General features: G+C 36.9%; 1 protein-coding gene across 1 annotated transcript; it reads right to left on the bottom strand.

The window, feature by feature from the left end:
* Positions 1-1,368: 1,368 nt before the first annotated feature.
* Positions 1,369-15,949, bottom strand: si:ch73-364h19.1 (uncharacterized). Its single transcript, XM_059348242.1, has 5 exons — positions 15,376-15,949; positions 14,788-14,897; positions 8,091-8,177; positions 5,502-5,672; positions 1,369-1,536 (listed from the first exon to the last, which is right to left on the bottom strand). The coding sequence occupies exons 1-5, from the start codon at positions 15,524-15,526 to the stop codon at positions 1,369-1,371; spliced, it is 687 nt and encodes a 228-aa protein (XP_059204225.1). The 5' UTR covers positions 15,527-15,949.
* Positions 15,950-21,873: the final 5,924 nt, after the last annotated feature.

Here is a 21,873-nt window from a genome sequence, read left to right as displayed (position 1 = left end):
TCTAACCCAGTGATACCCACCCTTTTAACTTAAGGGATCTCTTTCTTTCTTTTTTATCATTGAGTAAATTGACCTGACAAAGTGACATTTATTATAGAAATATACAGCCTTGATTCTAAACACACAGTAAAAGGGACACTGTGTAAACTGTGAATAAAATCAGAATTTATCAAATTCAGAATTAAGAGTTTATATTTACAAGACACAAAGGCTCCTTTTGATATATATTGTCTTTTATGATGTTTCAACTGAATATATGTCACAAAGGATTAGCAAGTTATTACATTTTGCTTTATTTACGTTTTAGAAAACATCCCCACGTTTTTGGAATCTGAATTATAATATTATATTAAATTTAAAAAATTAGCAAATGTTACTTTTCTTGACGCCAGCTGTATTTTGTGTTGTGACATCTCTGAGAGCAGCTTTTTGTCTTTTTCTGTGCTGTTTACCACTGGATTGTAAGTCTGAGCGCCCTCTGCTGGACAAACTATATGATAACACCATTTTTAAATGACCCAAGCATCGTTTACTGCATGATTTATTTATTTATTTTGTCATATCAGCACATGACAACATTTATGCTGATATGATATTTTTGTGGTAGGGCAATATCGACGATTGTTTCCTGTGAATATTACACCAGAGACAAGTTTACTTGCTATTTTAGGAACTTTAAAAAATATTTTCTGTCTGTATTGTGTATTTGTAACATTTTTAACATTCATACATACTTAACCGGCCTTTCTTTTGACAAATTCAGGTTTTTTTTTGCAGATGCATAGAGATACATTCTAATGCAGGATGAGGCTGTTCAGCAGAGAGAAAAAGCTTTTTTCAGATCCGAAATAATAACTAACTCTTAAAAAAATAACAAGTTCATTAAGTTTTTCCACAGAATTGAATGAAATGCTGAGATATAGACCAGCTGTATAGTTAAAAAACATTTGTCCTACACTTGTTTTAAATCAAGAAGGCCTCACCTGGACTCCCAGTGGCTGAATCAAACAGGTCTGGTGACCTTCCAAACAGACAATGAGGTCTCTGGCTCAGGAACAGCACAATAAAAGAGAAGCAATTGTTCATAATCAACAAAGTAAATAGTGGTTCCCTTTTTGGTGTAAGTCCCGTTGTCCACAACTTTCTCCTTCCAGGTGTACCAGCCACCTCAGTAAATGTTAATATCCAGTAATTCTCTGTTGAACAAAGTGTTTTTAACATTCAAATGTGCCAAGACAAAGGTGTCCTCTCCTGCTGCTCCTTCAGGTCAGCTTGTGTAAAGTCATGATCCAGTGTACTTTTGGTAGCTTCGGCTGTATGTAAAGCAATCATCACACGTCTTTCACATTCATGAGGCTTGCTGAGTAATCACACAGGTAGAACAGTGCTGCTGGTGTCAGAGCTGACTGGATGAGGAGTGTCCGGCACTGTGTGTGTGTAGATGCTGGGAGGAGACGAGATGTCCAGACTGGACGAGAGGATGTTGTACGGCAGCTCCATAGACTGACGGATACTCTCTTCATATGTTGGAGGGGGCTGCAGAGAGCAAGACAAGATTATTTTAAACATATTTTGAAAATACACTATTTTATTAGGTACACCTGCACACTTTTTATAATGCCTATAACAGGGGTGTCAAACTCTGGCGAGGCAATACCAAATTATTATCTTATTATTGTACTATAAAAGCTGACCCGCCGGTATTATACGGCGCATTTACAGCTAATACTACAAATCCCACAATGTCTTGCTGCTGTTTTGGCGCGTCAATCAGGACAGGACCCAGAAACGCTCCTCTGTGACAGTCGTCATAGCAACCTCAAGCTAGAGCTGTCTCCCAGCTACCCCTTCCCAAAAATGGTGAAAAGAAAGGCAGAATTTATTAACCTGTTGAAAAAGTTTATTTTGATATTTAAATCAGAAGGATGCAAATAGAAAAGAGGCATACGATTTTTATTTATTTTTTATTTAATAAATAATGATGTGTTTTTTATTTGAAATTTGATTTTGCATGTCTGCACTATTTAGTTATATATTGTATGTTTATAAGCGTTGCTGGTTCCATATTTAATGTTAAAGCAAAACATGTTTGGTATATATTAAAAGGTTTATTTGTTCAATGTTGGCCCACGATTTTATTCTAGTTTTAAATTTTGGCCCATTGTGTATTTGAGTTTGACACCCCTGACCTATAACGTTAATTCAATTGTATGTTTTTAGCATCGAGGTCAGAGTTAGTGGTGAATATGTACGTTAATAGAGAGAACAAAACAGCTTCACACCAAACAGCACACAGAAGTTAGAGACTGTCTGGTAGACATAGTAGGGGTTTTAACAGCTCAAGAACTACAATTACGCATCAGGGGTTGGTGGAGACCAAAAACAGAGCTAAAAGAAGGTGAATATTGGACTTTCTTTCTCTTGGTGAACAGAAACACAACTCCAAATAAATGATAATGTCCTTCTGTGTCTGCTGGATGTGTGAATAGGCAGGCTTTGCTAATATATGTGTCGTGATAACTTCACAAAAGCATTTAAAGCTTGTTGCAGTGCCCCCAGTGGTAAAAAACCAAACAGTAACGCACGTTTAAAGAAAGACTTGAAATTAGAGGTGGAGTTTAATTTGATAATTAGGGTACAATTAACTAAGATACAACAGATTCATTGATTCACTTTCTCGTCGCTTGGTGACAATTGAGGAGTTTTCCCATACTGGGAGTCTTACATAGATCTGTTATTTATATATATATATATATATATATATATACCAAAGAGCTCTTGTTTTTAGCTCGGTTTGTTCGTGTGACAGCAGGATTAGGGATAAACTACTGGCCTGATTTTCATGAAACACGGTGGAAGAGTTTAGCATGGGGCGAGGAAGAACCCATAAAATTTTGGACTGGATCCAAATAACAAATTATTTTTAAATTGCATTAACATTACGAGATTGGGCAAATGTGCTGCATTCACGTGTTGTCGGAATAATTGGTAAAATGAGCTCCTGACTGGGAAAATTGATGTGAACACCTCTTCCAGTTGGAAAAACAACTCAGAAAGTCAGTAAATATTTTGGTGCATATTTCATGGGTTGCCTGATTTGTTTCATTTGCTCTTCTTTATCACACAAATACTGGAAACAGATATAAACATGTTTAAATGCGGAGCAATACAATACAACACATTTCCCTTGTAGAATCCACGCTGTTTCCATATTACAATTTAACCCTTTGATGCACAACATGGGTCTAAAGTGACCCGACCGAGTTTTTAATTTTGTATATCTTTGCAATAAATTAATTTCATCATTCAGTATTCCAGGTTTTCCTCAATCAATTTGTTTTTGATTATCATACATCCTAATTTTTTGTTTTTCATTTCTTACTTTTTGCATAAAAACCCTTTTATCATCACTACGCTTCTAATGCACAACATGGGTCAGAAATGTCATTATGGGGTATTGTGTGTGTATATTTTTAAGGAAAAATGAATATAATCAATTTTGGAATAAGGCTGAAACATAAAAAAAATGTGGAAAAAGTGAAGCGCTGTGAAAACCTTCCAGATACACTGTATGTGTGACAAAATGATACATAAACATGTTAAATATATTAAATATATGAGTGTGGAAAGTAACCATTTGAAACAAATTACTATTATTATAGTATTAGGTCATATAATTTTAAATCAAATTTGGATGAATGAGCCATTTTTGACCCATGTTGTGCATTAGGAGGGTTGTCCATATGTTGTGCATCAAAGGGTTAAGGAGCATGTGCATGCACTGCTGGCCTTGATGGAGGTCTGTGATCTCCGAGTGCCATTCTAGTTTCCAATTTTAACTGAGCTTTTCAACCTGGTCTCACAGAAATCCGTGAAATAGCCACGGATTTCGCTTAACTCAAAATCCGTGGAATAGCCACGGATTCGCTCAAATTTCCGTGAAACTGACACGGATTTCGCTACAATGCAAGTTAATGACAGTCATATCCCGTGGCTATTCCAACATACAAAGTGATTATGTACATTCACTGAGTGAATATTTAGAAAATAAAACATATATTTCTCGCTACAAATGTGATCAAAATCCATTTTTATGCAGAAACTAAGTCAAAATATTGATTTTTCACTAAAAATGAGAGAACTGTCCGCCATGTTTTTTGTTCTGACCGCCGGGACCTTGAAAGTCACGTGACTTGGAACAAACCAATAGCCACGGGAAATGACTGTCATTAACTTGCATTGTAGCGAAATCCGTGTCAGTTTCACGGAAATTTGAGCGATTCCGTGGCTATTCCACGGATTTTGAGTTAAGCGAAATCCGTGGCTATTTCACGGATTTCTATGAGACCAGGTTGGAGCTTTTCCTTACCTGCTCGGGGACACTTCCCTTGCTACCTGTCTATTCTATCCAAGTCAGAAACTGTACAATCACTTAAGGTGATAACCAAAAATGTTATTTCCCAGGATCAAAGTGTTGCTTGGAAAACATCCTGAGGTGTGATATCTATCCCTAAAAAATAAGGGGAACATGTTTGTATTTACATTACCAATTAATCTCCATGTCGGCCGCCTGGAACATATTTTTCTCCAGTGCATTATCTTCCTGATCACATCTGGCAGATTCACACTCCCCGACTGGGTCTTCTTATCTTTTAATTGCTTGGGGACCCTCAGGCGACAAGAGCAACCCTACAACCCTGCCCTCTGTGTGATACACACACCACACACGCACAGGCCGCAAAGTTTTACTACTATCCTGCCTCCCGGCCTCAAGACAGACAGGGGTGAATTAAGAGGCCATCAATTGAACCCTAGTTAGGGGGGAGGGAGAGTTTTCAATGACTGGGGATGGGTTGACTGGAAAGTACCGTGTGTATGTGCTTTCTTTGTGTGTGTGTGTGTGTGTGTGTAAGAGATGGGCAGCCATGCTAAGGACTGTTTAATTAAGGAAAAAAAAAGAGGAGGTCAAAGAAGAAAAAAACAGTAGAAGACAGGAGCACAAAGCTGCATTCCCAGGCTCTGTTTGCACTCAGGATGCAGGCTTTAATTATGTTTGATGTGCCTTTTTCTCATTACCTTGTTTGCTCAAGCGTTGTGCGAGTCAAAAGCTCAGCGAAAGAAAGATCAACACGGTAAAACCTTGAAACGCGACCGCCAGCACAATTCAGCAGCGAGCATGAGATGAGTTGATAGCGCATCCTGTTTACCGCACAGTGAATGCAGTCTAATCTCTGAGCAAGCTCTTGTTACAATATTGTATGACAGCGCGGCCGTAATAGAAAGAGCCTGCTTCTTATTATCTCCATTCACTGTGAAATACACAAGGGGCCTCCATAATAAGACGAGTTTATATAAGCTTAAGCATTCTTTGAAACTGTTATAGGAGAACAATATCATCTCTGTTCCCAGGATTAACAGCAGCACCTGAAATACTTCATTGTCAGTGCATTTGTGACTGTATCAAGTGCTGCGACACAGTCATAATCCCTAATTTAACTGACCTCAGTCACAATGGGTCCATTGAGGCCGAATCGGTCTGCGATCATCATGTGGATCTGCCTCTGGCGGTCCTTCTTTCGGACGCTCTCGTATGAGGGGAGCCTCGGCAGGGGGGCCTCCAGAGTGGGGAGGCTGTAGCTGGAGGGCAGGCCCACGTAGAACAGCTGACCTGCCTGCTGAGACACACACAGGCCCCAACACAGAGGGACACTTATGAGGGACAGGAAACAGAAGCTTTTATGTGCTGACAATCATTGAAACCCACTTTAAAGGGATAGTTTGGATTTGTATGAGGTACTTATCCACAGTCAGTGTATTACCTAGAGGAGATGGAGGTCCACACGGCCCCGGTTTGGAGAAGCAGGCAGGAGTACTGACCAAGGTTATTATAGTTAACGAAAACTAACGAAATAACGAAAAATTGAATTGAGTTTTTAAAAAAACGATAACTAACTGAAACTGTATTGCGTGGTTACAAAACTAACTAAAACTAACTAAAATTATAGTGAAAATGTCCTTAGTTTTCGTTTTTGTCAACTTTTTTCATTCATAATTCAGTGTATTTATTTGAACATGCAACACATGGTGAATATGTTTACTGAGACTTGGATGTCTACACTAGAACCAAAATACAAAACAGTTAATAACCTTATTGGGGCTGAGATGGATAAACCAAAGGAAATAAAGGCAACATTTATTATGACCACTTTGAATCTCGCACCCAACACATAGCCCATTACAAAAAAACTAAAACTAACACTAAAACTAATAAAAATTAAACTAAAACTAAGCATTTTCTAAAACTAAAAACTAAACTAAAACTAGAAAACTCACTCTTAAAACTCACTAAAACTAACTGAATTTGAAAACAAAAACTCACAACAAAATTAAAACTAAAACTAATGAAAAATCCAAAACTATTATAACCTTGGGACTGACACAGAAGCAAAGCAATGTACTACACCGCTTTATATTTACCTTTACCTTGCTATCAGACCGTCTTTTCAGACTCATTTGACAAAAGTTGACCTCATAGATCATGTAAGGTTCTGGTCTGCTTCTGCCACGATTGGTTAGTTTGTTTGTGTTGTTGTGTGACTTTGATGTTGTTAAGGGTTAGTTGGGATTCACCAAAGTCAAACAATAACACACACAAACTAACCAATTGTGGCAGAAGTAGACCAGAACAAACCTGTTCTGCAGTGTGAAATTACTGTTTTTATCACTGGAGTCTGGTGGCTTTGAAGAAAACACAGATATCTGCTTCAGCTCCAACATGATCTCACAGAAATCCATGAAATAGCCACGGATTTCGCTTAACTCAAAATCTGTGGAATAGCCACGGAATCGCTCAAATTTTCGTGAAACTGACACAGATTTCGCTACAATGCAAGTTAATGACAGTCATATCCCGTGGCTATTCCAACATACAAAGTGATTATGTACATTCACTGAGTGAAGATTTAGAAAATAAAACATATATTTCTCACTAGAAATGTGATCAAAATCCATTTTTATGCAGAAACTAAGTCAAAATATTGATTTTTCACTAAAAATGAGAGAACTGTCCGCCATGTTTTTGTTCTGACCGCTGGGACCTTGAAAGTCACGTGACTTGGAACAAACCAATAGCCACGGGATATGACTGTCATTAACTTGCATTGTAGCGAAATCCGTGTCAGTTTCACGGAAATTTGAGCGATTCCGTGGCTATTCCACGGATTTTGAGTTAAGCGAATCCGTGGCTATTTCACGGATTCCTGTGAGACCAGGTTCTTCAGCTCCCAATCAGAAAGGGCTGTCTGATGACAGGGTATGAATGAAGATATTCTAAATATAGCGAACACTTAAACTGATATTGATTGTATTACATGAATAAAATACACTGCTGCTGCCACTTTACACAGCAGTATATCCAGTGGTGGTTCTACACAGGGGCCTTCAGGGGCCACTGCCCCTGTGAAGAAGCCCTTGGCCCCTGCTGTGGCCCCTGTGTCAAATTACTGATAACTGACCTATTTTTTCTTCAAACAATATCGCATTGTACACAAAAGGAACCCAAAATGTGTACATTGTGTTGTTAAATAAAAGCAATAAAAGCTTGTGTATATACAACAAAAAAAGTCTCCTTGTTTCAATCAATGTTTTTGTATCTTCCAAATATACTTAAATTAGATTTTTAAATAAGGTAAAATAAAGGTTTTGAATGCTTTAATATCATCTTTGCAGTTTTTAAATAGGCCCCTCTGATTAAACACTGGCCCCTCCTTGGCCCCCACAGTAAAATTGGTCTAGAACCGCCACCGAGTACATCACTTAGCATCTGTGTTGGTTCTCCTGTTGCCATCTACTCTAGGTAATACACTGACTATGGATAAGTACCTCATACAACACCACCTCAAAAAAAAAAATCCCAGCTATCCCTTCAAAGATACAGCCGTTTAAACATTCACTTCCAAGGTCTGTATTGTCCGATCTACGAGATATGTGTGGCACAGTGTGTGTTGTAAGAGAGAACAGAGAGTGTGTCTTTATCTGCTGAACAGAAGACTGATGCTTTGAGTGGCTGGTAGCACATGATGTTCTCTCACCTGAGTGTCATCCATCATCTGAGTCTGCTCTAGACAAGGAGATCCCACCAGTGTCTGTCTGCTGCTGTAGTACTGAGGAGGAGCATCCTGTAAAACAAGTAATAACGACCCAGAAAGAGGAGCCTCAGTTATTAAATGCAAGCAGTTTATATTTAAACTCTGGATCGTGCTGCAATTAGTCAAAAAATCCACTCGTTTCAGCCCAATTGACCAATATTCATGGCTTGTTTAATCACTGTAGACACAGGCTGTTTAAGCAATACCATAAATTATCTAATCAATAAGACGACCACCCTCCAATTTCCGTGCCTCCTCCCAGTCCCACCCACTCTAAAAACAAGACCTGTCAGAGTGTCGCTGTGTGAGGTGCAAGAATCCTGAAAAAAGACTGCCAGGAAAACTAGGTAATTGCCTCGAGTCTAAATGAGTCTCCTTTGTGTTGGGAACAATGTGATGTCCTACTGTGTCATCAGGGTCCCTAGGCAACAATCCACACCGTGTGGTCTTTTCAGTGTCTCTGTCTTCCCCTTGTAACTGCAGCAGGTACCTCTTAACGAGCACACTCCACTACACATTATGGCCTCGTGTGTCATTCTGGCCGGCATTACAGCAAAGTCAATTTGTTGCCTGACTGGGATTTAAATCCAACGTGAGGATAAGAGATGTAAGGGCCACTTTTGCTGATTTCCTCTGAGTGAGAGGCAACAAAAGGGAGAGTTTTGGTGTGTAAAAAGTCATATTGAAATATCAGATTTATCATTTTCCCAGGCCGGTTAAACAATGACATCACTCATACTTAGAGTGACGCACTCTAGCGACCTTTGCCATAACCCTCACATCGTTTCAGAGGGACAGAGACCAACCCCGAAAAGGTGATGTCAAAGGCCACTTTCACTCACTGGTTTGTACTTTTAAGAAGCTGAAAAAAATGTCCTCAAGAAAGGAGAAAAAAAGGAGACTTGTCCTTTTGTCTCCCGCCATTGATTCAGCCAGTGTGAAAAAGCACAACCGTGTAAAATCAGTGTTGAAGTCGGGGGAGGACCCCAGCGGCAGTGTGCCTTTTTCACCGCCGCAAACCTAAAGGAGACCCATTGTCCCCCTTGTGTCCCCAACACCCACAGTGGGGTCTGCCCACTATTCATGGTGCAAACTGAAGCAGGGAAAGGTATGTGACGATGAAGTCGAAGACATGAAAATGTCCCACAGGAACACAATGAGAGAGTTTTGTGTGCGTGGAATGACTAACCTTCACTTTCTGTCTCCTTATAAAGAAAACCTTTTTTTTTTGCAGTCACATACACTACTGGTCAAAAGTTTTAGAACACACCAACTTTTCCAGAATTTAATTGAAAATGATGCAGTTTAATGTCTCAGTGTACTCTGAAATTAATGCACATTTGCAACATTTAAAATTCTTTACTGAGCATGATCGTGTTTTGAAAGTAAAAAAAAGATTCAAAATCACATTTTATATTGGACTAAAGGAATAAAAAAGGACACAAAATGACCAAAAAAAGACACAAAATGAAAAAAAAAGACACCAAAAGACACAAAATGACCAAAAAAAGACACAAAATGACTTACAAAGACATGAAAGGAATTCAAAAATGGACAATATAGCCCAAGACTCCATAGAGTTAAGTTGTTAACCCACTTCTTGTTCCCTGAAAAAAGGCCTACTTGTATAATTCTGAAATGTACATTATTTTTCAGTTTTGGTTAAGCTTACCTTTTTTTATTTACCTCTGGCAGTTCACCACTTACCTTTGTACCCTTTCAAGCTGTTCATTTGACTTGAACTGCTTGAATTTCAATAAAAAACTGGAAAAATTGGGGTGTTCTAAAACTTTTGACCGGTAGTGTATGTTAACTACGTGTAAGAAAAATATCTGAATACTCTTAAGCATCTACATATAATGGGACAATAGGTCTCTGGGCACATACATGCAAAATGCCCCACCACCTCTCCTACATAGGAGCAAGATAGTAAATGAGCCTCGTTTGGTTGTTGTTTTGTGGCTCCAGTGTAGTAGTTGGGTGATTCTTATGAACATGGTACTTCAAGGTATTTTCTGACATTTTTAGAGACACTGTGAGCAAAATCCATTACCGTAACACATTTTTAAATAGAAATAAAAAACAATGAAAGGTTTTTTTTTCTTTGGAAAGTACTTAAATGTGCTCAAGGCTAGCGGGTATCACCAAAATGTAATTTATTAAAATATACACATATTTTAATTCAAACAATTCTATCATTACCGTTTTTATCTGGATGCATTACGGTAATTAATTTGTGAATCAAAAATATGTTCAAAAATGTAGAAAATATTACTTTATTTTTGTATTATTTACTATTACTGTGCCTCATTATGGCTATATTGTTCATTCATATAAAAGTGAAATATATTTAGTTTAATAAAGTATGTCCTTATAATCTTCAGACATAACTTAGACTGGCTTCATGAGAATCACCCATTTGCACATCTGTGGGGTTTTTTGTGTACTTGTGTGTGTTCATTTTGTGTAATGTGTAGTCATTTTGTAGTTGTTTTGGTCTCTTTGTGGTCATTTTATGTGTCTCTGAAGTTATTTTGCGTCTGTGTTCGGTTGTTTTGTGTGTCTCTGTAGACATTTGTTTCTCTTTTTGTCGTCATTTTGTATTTCTTTGTAGTTTTTTGCATCAGTTTGTAGTTGTTTCAGAAATCAAAAAAATCAGAAATCAGAAATATTTTAATTATCCCCGGGGGGAAATTGTTTTTTGTTACAGTTGATACTGTATATCAACAGAAAGAAGTACTCCTGTAAACAAATACAGGTAAAAAAAAAAAAAAAAAAAATAAGTACTCCACACTAAATTTACAACAACATAAATACAAGTCTTAAGTAAATAAAGATATGTACAAATAGAAAGGTCTCTATGTAGCTGTTTTGTGTCTCTTTGTGGGTGTTTTGTGTCTCTTTGTAGCTGTTTTGTGTCTCTTTGTGGGTGTTTTGTGTCTCTGAAATAGAGTCAAGAGTTGGAGACCATAGGAATGCGGATGGACAGAGAGAACTACGAGTGTAACAGTGAATAATCAATAATCCATAGATCCATATTTCTGATAATCCATCTGAGATACAAAACTGTGCATGTGTGTTTCAGAAAAAGGACCCCATTCTTTGTAGATACTAGAGAAACAATGTCACACTTCAAACAAAAGGCTTTGAGATGTCCTTTGAAGAGACAAACAGAACAATGGTCCATCCCATTACTATTAGGTCTGGAGAAAATGAAACTTTAATATTCATCTGTTGTAAGTGAACAATGTCCTCGTACAATGTTCTTGCTAGGATTACATTTGTTTAGTAAACTTATTTCATGCTCACCTGATGGTTTTGAAGTTTATAATCATGCAACTGAAATGTATCAATTAGTTTCCCACAGTACAGGTACAGCTGAGAAGGCCACATGTATTTATAATCTAATACCTGTAATCTGCAGTAGCCATGACGCTTTTACGTCCTTTTTTTTGGGTCATTTTGTGTCTTTTTTTAGTCATTTTGTGTCATTTTTGGTCATTTAGTGTAAATTTTTTGGTCATTTTGTGTCTTTTTTTGGTCATTTTGTCTTTTTTAGTCATTTTGTGTCTTTTTTTAGTAATTTTGTGTCTTGTTTTAGTAATTTTGTGTCTTTTTTTTGTCATTTTGTGTCATTTTTGGTCATTTTGTGTCTTTTTTTTTTGGTAATTTTGTGTCTTTTTTAGTCATTTTGTGTCTTTTTCTAGTCATTTTGTGTCTTGCACCCCCGGACCCCCCTAGATGGTTCAGTTTGATACTTGGTATCTGGTCCAGACATTGGGTTTTGTAGACTGATGATTGATTGATGCTACATATTACAGTATGTGGACAACATATTGGTCTTCAAGACTTCCTACTTCCTTTTAGCCAACCAGCAGTCATTGCATGGGATATGTGTTGAAAGAATGATATTGAAAGACCACAGAGTGAGACAGAACTCTTATCATTACTGTGTGAACTATTAAAGAGAATGGTTAGCAGAATATGCCAAGTATGATTCAATCTAGAGCAAAGCAACGATCAAAGCCACTTCTGACATTGTCTAATGGACCGATGAAACAAGCTTTCCATCATATCAAATACTTTCTCTGCAATGCTCCAGCTGTGGGTCTGCCAGACTACAAGTTGCCATTTCATCTTTATGTCATGGAAAATGGTCTCATTGCCAATTGGCAATGAGGCAATGTGGTGATGGATCAATGCTCGGCTGCATATTATTCCAAAATCCTTTTGCTAATTGTTCAGGGCATGGTTCCATGTTTATAAGCTGTACACTTCTGCTATTACAGGTTTTTTTTAAAAAGCTCAGATTACCAAGATAACTGTATCTAAGTATGCTAAGTTGTACATGACTTTAACCTCCTGAGACCTAAGCTTTTGTTTGGTATGTATTGTTAGTTTCTCCTAGATATTTGACATTTTGGATTTGTAGGACATAAGTACAAAAACTATGCAATGTCTTTGAAAAAAACCCAAATCGGTTAATTTTACTGTATAACATAATTAATACACCAGTGTATAAAACTTTTATTTCCTTACATTTACTCCCTCTCTTTGGAAGAACGATAGTAAAAGTCTATTCGTTCTCAAATGAGTACTTCCTGCAGAGTCGTAGCTTGTTGCTATTGCTAAAAATAGTCAAACTTGCACAGAATATCAAGCTACAAACATTATTAAGCACAAATAAACAAGTTTTAACCATAAATGTGGACATACAGGAAAATCAAGGTTTTACACCAAACGGTTGGAAAACCAATTCAATTCATATTGTCAGCAGGTAAATTATTCTATTTCCTCCCAAGTTGAGAAGCCTTGTCACTCTTTCCAACCTTTAATTATGTTCACATCTACAGTGTGAAGCTGACAACAACAGCATGAGCCAAGGAGTATACCAAGGGAGACATAACAATAATAACAAGCATGCAACAAGAGCAAAATACAATACTTTGCATGTGCATTGTTTTATAAGCTTATGATTCCGATTGGTATTATCTCTTGTGTACTAATACACATGCTAATACAGTTGTCGTGGGAGTCTCTATGTAGTAGTTTTGTGTTTCTTTGTGGTTGATTTGCGTCTCTATGGTCATTTTTTGTCTCTTTGTAGTAGTTTTGTGTCTCTTTGTGGTTGATTTGTGTCTCTATAGTAATGTGTGTCTCTTTGGGGTGGATTTTTGTCTATATGTTCATTTTTGTCTCTTCGTATTTTTTTGTCTCTTTGTGGTTGATTTTTGTCTATATGGTCATTTGTTGTCTCTTTGTAGTAGTTTTGTGTCTCTTTGTGGTTGATTTGTGTCTCTATAGTAATGTGTGTCTCTTTTTGGTTGATTTTTTTGTCTCTGTTGGGTTGATTTTTGTCTATATGGTCATTTGTTGTCTCTTTGAGGTTTATTTTTGTCTCTATCGTCATTTTTTTGTCTCTTTGTAGTTTTTGTCTCTTTGTGGTTGATTTTTGTCTCTATGGTAATTTTTGTATCTCTTAGTAGTTTTGTGTCACTTTTTGTGTGTTTGTCTCTGTAGTCATCGAGTGTCTCTTTGTGGTTATTTTTGCTCATTTTCACAGTCATTCTGAGTCTCTTTGTGTCTCTGTGCAGTCGGTTTTCAACTCTTTGTCATTTTGGTCTTTTGTAGTCATTTTATCTGAGTTTCTTTGAGGTCATTTTGCATCTAACCCTGTGTCTGTTCAGTAATCCATCTATGGTCTTAAGTGTATTCAGACTCAATGTTTACGGTCTGTCACGTGGAGATTACTCCACTGACCTAACAGTAAGTTAATGTCTTATCAGCTACAGTGTCCAGATAGAGCTGTAACTAGAGGCCAGCATGGCCACTTTGTCCCAATGAAACGCTCTGTTAGTTCCTGAAATGCGTCAACAGGAGTTCTCCATTAAAACCACATATGAACAGAGTTTCCTGTCTGTTGGACGGGGGAGTAACGTCTCTGCAATCCGAAGATAACACTCAAACTTCACCCCTGGGACTCACAGAGGTGAGAAACAAGTCAGGAAGAGGAAGCCGAGAGAACGAGCAACCAATGAAAAGTTACCTCTGTGGAGTGTTTACATTTCCTTTTCACCTCAGCCTGCACCAGCGCCTGCAGCTCTACACACATTCAGGCGGTTATCTTTAGCAGAGAGACAGATTTGTGTTGTTGGAGGTGTAAATAATAGATTAATAATGATATCGAATGCCTCACTGAATCTCTCTTAAAAACCTTTAGGTTGTTTTGCTTCACCTGGTATGCAAGTGTTAGCAACAAAATCTGATTTGCTGTGATTTAATTACAGCGATGCTGAAGTAGCATCAATATGCGTGGTAAGTGCTAATTCTGTCCAATTCCATTAGAGTTGCTGTGGCAGATATTTCTAGAGGGCAGCTAATTCAACTGAGGCAAATCCATCGCCTGACAATGATCATATCAAGTGTATTGTAGTCCTTTCCCACAGCCATGCAAATTGAATCTGACACTTCTTAATGGCGCGACACTGAGTGCACATGGTGTCTTTGAGCCTCCCTTCTCTCTCAGTGTGATCTCAACAACACTGCTGGGTGAGGATCAAAACTGAACACATGAGTCACTTAAAAAAGAGGAAAACTCAGCACAAAAAGCACTTACTCACTTTTCTTTTTTTTTCCTTACCATATCTGCATGTGGCCCCTGATAGGAGCGGTGTTTGCAACACTGGAGATCCTTGCGGTAAATAATGGACAGCAGCACCACAATAATCACAAAGAACACCAGAGAGGAAACTGTTTGAAAAGCAGGAGAGAGAAAAATGTTTGTTAATCACTTTTAAACAGACAGACATTCTGTTTTTTTGCCCATAAAACCACTTCTAACATAACAGTTTTGTCTTTTTAATACTTCATCTGTGAATTTGGTAAGTTGATTTACTTTGAACATCTTTGATTGACAGCCTGTCTCCACAATCTGAGCACTTAAAGGTGTAATTTCTCTCTTTTGCTCTACCTGTCTATCAAAAACAATGACAGCTGGGAAATAATAGACTTATTATGGTTTAGAGCTTGAGTGCAAAATGTGAGAAATTAGTTGATATCTTTACAAAGAAATGATCTGGCACAGCTCTTATCACACTGCTGCAATATGGCTAGTTAAGTGCAGGAAGCAGAGAAGAACAAACACTAGTGAGGCAGATTTTCCCCCTAACAGAATCAGCTTTCTTTGTTTTTCTTTTAGTATTTTTGACAGTTTAAATGTTTTACTTACAGGACGCAGCGACCACTGTGAGTTGGTCCGATGTCAGCTGTGAAGAGGGGGTGGTTGGACTTGCAGTTGTGGACATTTCTTCTGTGTAAACTGTTAAAGATCCTTTCAGAAGTCCTCCTGAACTCACCAGGCTCAACGCAAAGGCTCTCATCTTATAATATCAGAGAGGGGAAACGGAGACCGGCTCTGCTGCTCCTCTTCATTGTCTGCTCGGTGCCGGACAGGCTGACAGTCCACATGCGCGCTCTGCAACTCGGATCAAACTCTCCCCACTCGGTAAACACGCCACAGCGCGTGTGGAGTCGTGAAGTCGCGCGGACGCCCTCTTCCCAACCGTGTGACGTCGCTCTGTGGCTGGTTTGGTTTATTATGGCTGGGCAGCAGCAGCAGCAGCCACTACAGGGCCGACAGATTTATTACAAAGGCTGCACAATAAAAAGCACTAGAATTAGTCTTACACGCAGATTACATGCGGTCCAATTCCAGAAAGTAGATAAATGCTGCTTCCTCCGCCGTCTAGCCTATTTAATGGCATCCAGACCAGGAGGTTAACTCACCGGATGCCTGAGCTGGACTCCTGTTACCCTGGAGACTGTGGGGGTCCCGTCCCGAGATGATTTCTATACGGACAAAGAGCCAAAAATGTTGCATTAGTATTCATGGATAACAACTGTGGAAAACGTATTTTTCAACTTAAACTGCCACCCTTTAACCCTATAAAGCCAAGTGTATCATATTTGATACACAAGTTTTTGAGACCCATACATCATCAGTGTGATATTATTTTCCTGAAAAACCTGATGTATACATGTGTTGAAGAAAAAAAAAAGAGCAACAAATTGCACAAAAATACAAGATATAGCAAAATTTATATGCAGGTTCCACTGGTGGATCAGTCATTGCTGCGTGAAAACTTCATATCAGCAGATGTATGATGTTGTGTTATATGGAAAAAAATATTTTGCATGTTTGAGGAAAATGTTAAAAGAAAGTAAAGCCTTAAAAGGTTAAAAATGTTGGGTTTTATGTTTTTGTTAGTTCAAGAAAAACAAACTGAGCAACAAATTGCACAAAAAGAACTGATTTTTTTTTTTTATTATCTGTCAGCAGGTTCAATAAACACTCCAGTTTAAAAAAAAGAAGAATTTTCTGGCAATTATTTAATGGTTCAGGCTTTATAGGGTTAAATTAGGCTACTGCATCGCAATATAGTGGTGAAATGTAACTAAGTACATTTACTCAAGAACTGTAGGCTGCTTAAACCTTTGATGCACAACATGGATCTAAAGTGACCCGACTAAGTCTTTATATTCTATATCGTTGCAATAAATTAATTTCATCATTCAGTATTCCAGGTTTTCCTCAATTAACTTGTTTTTTTTATCATCATACATCCTATTTTTTTGTTTTCACTTCTTACTTTTTGAATAAAAAACATTTTTGTATCACTACACTTCAAATGCACAATGTAATTTTGTCATTTTTTAAGTCATGTTGTGTCTTTTTTTAGTCATTTTGTGTCTTTTTTTAGTCATTTTGTGTGTTTTTTTAGTCATTTGTCATTTTGTGGGTTTTTTTTAGTCGTGTGTGTGTGTGTGTGTAAACTTGATGTAATAATACAAAAACTATCTTTCTTCATAAAGGATGAAAGGAAAAATGGATATAATGATCTGTTGTAATAAATAAATAAAAAGATATTCAAACACACAGCCAGCATGAAATAACATGGGAAATGAATGCAGGTCATTTTTGACCCACGTTGTGCATTAGAAGGTGTTTATATGTTGTGCATCAAAGGGTTAAGTATACTTTTGAGGTAGGCCTACTTGTAGTTTACTTGAGTATTTCCATTTTATATAACTTTAAACTTCTGCTCCACTGCATTTTGAGGCACATTTTAACCCCGCTACATTAAACCGACAGCCAGGGCCGGTTCTAGCCCATTGGCTGCCCTAGGCGATATTGAGATTTTGCGCCCCCCCCCCCCCCTCGAACCACATCCATTCCATGTATTCATTCTGATATAGGTACACTATGTTATATGTATTATGCTGTACACTAATATTTGATACATGAACTACAAGCAAGGTAATGGTCTCAGAACATTTTTATTTTTAGAAACTTTGGAACTTTACCAACAACAACTGAATTGAAAATACGAATAAATAAATAAGAAAACACAGATCTTCATCAAATTAAGAAAGGCAAAGACTAAAAATAAATAAAATGTAGACATACAAATGCAATAAAAATAAAAAAATGTTTCGTTAATCAATGTTGTTAAAACAAAGATGTATGCTTAAGGGCGCCCCCTTGTGGCGCCCCCTGCCAATTTGGCGCCCTAGGCAGCCGCCTTGGTGGCCTGTAGGAATAACCGGCCCTGCCGACAGCTTTAGTTACTTTTCAGGTCGGATTTTAACATAAAATGATGGTAAATGTGAAGTGATTGGACATCTTTTTAAATTAAACCTCACAACAGTATATCAAGTAATTAAAAACGAGTGCTATCTTTACTGAATTAAAATCTGCTTACATAAATGCACCAATACAAATAATCTAATAATACACAGTCGACCATTAAGTTGGAATAAATGTGTTTGTTTTTTTGTCATTGTGATATGTTTGTAAGAGATTGATTAATAAAGATATACATGAAAAGATACACACTTTATCCGTATTAATAAATCACATTCATTCATTCATTCATTCATTCATCATTCATTCATTCATATAAAACAATCTGAGTGAGTCCATCCTGCACAATGAGTCCTTTTACTTTTGATACTTTAAATACATTTTGATGCTGATACTTTTTTACTTTTACTTAAGTAAGTTTTGAATAGGTTTTTTACTTGTAGTGGAGTAATTTCGCAGTGTGGTATTAGTATTTTCTGAATACTTTTTCCAACACTGTAATATATTATACTGATATTATAATGATAATAATGTAATTATACATGTAGCTATGTTTTAGTTTAATCTCAAACATCACAGATCTGCCTTAAAGTGAAAGAAGAGGATATGATGGGAGATTATTTTATTTCTAACCAGAAGTAGCCTTGACCTTTATTTTGGTCTTTTGACGTCATTTTTTAATGTACATAAATGTTTTCTGCAATTAGGTGATGATTAGATTCATGTTGTGCCAACCAATCATAGTTAAAAAAGAAGAAACAACAAATAGCAACAATTTGAACATTTGATTCAAACAAGAACCTGAAAATGAATATATAAAATAAAATAATTGCCCATTTTTAAAAACCAAACAAACTTTTTTCACAGCAAGAGGGTCGCCGGTTCGACTCCGGCGTTGCAACATGGTCTCACAGAAATCCATGAAATAGCCACGGATTTCGCTTAACTCAAAATCCGTGGAATAGCTACGGATTCGCTCAAATTTCCGTGAAACTGATACGGATTTCGCTACAATGCAAGTTAATGACAGTCATATCCCGTGGCTATTCCATGGATATTTTTTCCTATTGGTTTGTTCCAAGTCACGTGACTTTCAAGGTCCCGGCGGTCAGAACAAAAAACATGGCGGACAGTTCTCTCATTTTTAGTGAAAAATTCAATATTTTGACTTAGTTTCTGCATAAAAATGGATTTTGATCACATTTGTAGCGAGAAATATATGTTTTATTTTCTAAATATTCACTCAGTGAATGTACGTAATCACTTTGTATGTTGGAATAGCCACGGGATATGACTGTCATTAACTTGCATTGTAGCGAAATCCGTGTCAGTTTCACGGAAATTTGAGCGAATCCGTAGCTATTCCACGGATTTTGAGTTAAGCGAAATCCGTGGCTATTTGAGTGATTCCGTGGCTATTCCACGGATTTTGAGTTAAGCGAATCCGTGGCTATTTCACAGATTCCTGTGAGACCATGCAGGTTCCCTGGGGACTTGTTAGGTTTACCACATCTCTCGGATCGGCTCCAGCCATATAAGCGGTTAAGGATAATGAATGAATGAATAATTAGCCACTGACCGTTCAAAGATAACAATAATTAACTAAGAATATAAACACCTGTAAACAAACACCAAAATCAGTGTTGACAAACATCCCTACAGCTTTGTGATTGAATTATGCTTGTCAGCTGCCATCACACTCATCACAGACTTTCACCTCTAACTGTGAAAGTCTGTTGAAAGAATGTTTGCATTCTGTGTTTCGATTGCAGAGAAACCCATTTGACAAGTGTGTTGTCTAAATTGGATCAATATTTTATTGACCAAAGGCAGCAGGGAGAAGGAGGTCAACTTTAACATGACTCTGATAAGAAAATCATTAAGCCTACAAGGGTTAGAGGTATAGTCACAAAATGTGCTTTATATAAGATTTAAGAAGACTGTTTAAACTTTAGATATGTACTGGAGAAGATGTAAGGCACTCCCTGGGAATATTTTATCATAAAAACCTCTGAAGTTCTGCTGCATGCTAAGAGAAACATCAAATATAGGGCAAAATATTTTGTGGTCCTCAGAGAATGAAAGACTTCAGAAACACCGCTGCCTATGAGGTTTGATTTACTTTTAAGAAACTTCACATATTTTATTTTTTTTAATATATGAATTATTTATGGGTCTCCAAAACACACTAAATCCAAGAGATAACATATCAAAGTGAGAAGGTTATTTTCAAAAATGGTCCCAAAATGTTGAAAACGACATAATGTGACTTAATGTGACATAATGTGACACACTGTAAAAAATAATCGGTTTAATTTTAATTTAGTAAAATACCAGCAGCTGTGGTTGCCAGAAGTTCACCGTAAAAAATACACTTCGTGGGTTTTCTACACTAAATTTAAATGTAAATATCAGCAAAAAAACGTAATTTAGACTGAATATTCCTGTTATTTTTTAGGGTAATTGTGTCATTCATTCACACATCATGGCATTTCTCCATTAACTTTGTATGAAAATGTTATATTTTTACAGCAAAACTGCGTGTTTCCTACAGTTTATGACAGTAAAAGTAAGTTTTGTGCTATTCTTTGATTTATGGCAGGGGTCTCAAACTCAAATTACTTAAAAAAAGACACAAAATTACCAAAAAAAGACACAGAATTATTTTAAAAAGACACAAAATTACCAAAAAAAGACACATAATTACCAAAAAAAGACACAGAATTACCAAAAAAGACACAAAATTATTTTAAAAAGGCACAAAATTATTTAAAAAAGGCACAAAATTATTTAAAAAAGGCACAAAATTATTAAAAAAGGACACAGCATTATTTTAAAAAGACACAAAATTACCAAAAAAAGTAATTAAAGGGACCTTCCATACACAACACGGTAAAGTGACATTGATATAAAACTCACATCAAAGAGTTTGACACCCATGATTTACGGTAATTAAAAGTATCTACAATGGTGATATACAATTTTTAATTTTACGCCCTACTTCTGATGTAATTTGACAGTGTTTTACTGTAATTTCAACAAACATTTTTTACAGTGCATAATGTTTTAATTGTCGTATGTATATAGTTTAACTTAATCTGGGGTGAGGATGGGGTCTTTGGAAATGATTGGATAAGTACAATGGAACACTTTACATGATTAACATTTTGAAAATGACCACGTATATTGCGTAAACCATTGCCACTGGACAGGTTTTGTACCAGAAGTCTAAAGATTCAATAAATACTGTTCTCTAATTTATTTAGGTAAATAGATCTGACAGCCGACAGGCCCGGATGCCTTTTTTCTTTTATGCTGTAGTGGGTGCTTTTAATGTTACAGTGATTATACTTCTACAGAGTTGCCCATAAAGTTGGAATAATTTAGTTTTAAGACACAATCCAAACCTTAATTGTGGTTTAGTTTTCATCGTGATATTTTTGGAAGAGACTGATTAATAAAGTTTTGAGAAGAACACTTTATCTGTTAGGAATAAAAACCACACTGTCACAATCATTTCATGGAAAGAGGTAAAAAAAATATTTCATTCTAACTTTATGGGCGATCGTGTCATGAAAGTAGAAGAAATATCTTGTCAGGGAGGGAGGGGGGCAAAAAATGCTCCAAAGTTCAGCTAAGTTTTAGCAAATAAAAAGCTACATGGCCATTTTCAAAGGAGTCCCTCGGCCTCTGACCTCAAGATATCTGAATGAAAATGGGTTGTATGTGTTACCACCAGTCTCCCCTTTACATACATGCATACTTCATGTGAATTCCATGCAGTTTGGGGGAAAAACTCATGCAGTACAATTGTATGTGAGTCCCTGTAAAGTCTTGAACAAATTGGATCTCACTGGAAAGTTGAGACTCTTGTGCATAGTCCCCATGCTAACAATGTCATTGTGGTGAACATTTCCTGAAATTTGACACTTTGACACTTTTTTTTGTCAAAAGCTGCATCAAAATAGCACCACAATAAGAGGCATTAAGAATAATAAAACACTTAAAGCTATGTGTTTGATAAAACTGTGTGTTTTTAGTAGGAGCTGTACATAATATGATATTATGATTTTTTTTTAAATG

The sequence above is a fragment of the Centropristis striata genome, chromosome 13 (assembly GCF_030273125.1).
Source record: "Centropristis striata isolate RG_2023a ecotype Rhode Island chromosome 13, C.striata_1.0, whole genome shotgun sequence".
Classification (NCBI taxonomy): Eukaryota; Metazoa; Chordata; class Actinopteri; order Perciformes; family Serranidae; genus Centropristis; species Centropristis striata.
The sequence above is the reverse complement of the archived record's forward strand: the minus strand, read 5'-3'. Positions and strand labels throughout refer to the sequence as shown.

What these genes read in the sequence shown, in the direction of transcription:
- si:ch73-364h19.1 (XM_059348242.1), bottom strand. Translation starts at nt 15,526, where the DNA reads ATGAGAGCCTTTGCGTTGAGCCTGGTGAGTTCAGGAGGACTTCTGAAA. An exon ending in AGGGGCCACATGCAGATATG is followed by an intron (nt 8,178 to 14,787) that starts GTAAGGAAAAAA and finishes CTTGTTTTACAG; the next exon opens with GATGCTCCTCCTCAGTACTA. An exon ending in AGATGATGGATGACACTCAG is followed by an intron (nt 5,673 to 8,090) that starts GTGAGAGAACAT and finishes GTGTCTCAGCAG; the next exon opens with GCAGGTCAGCTGTTCTACGT.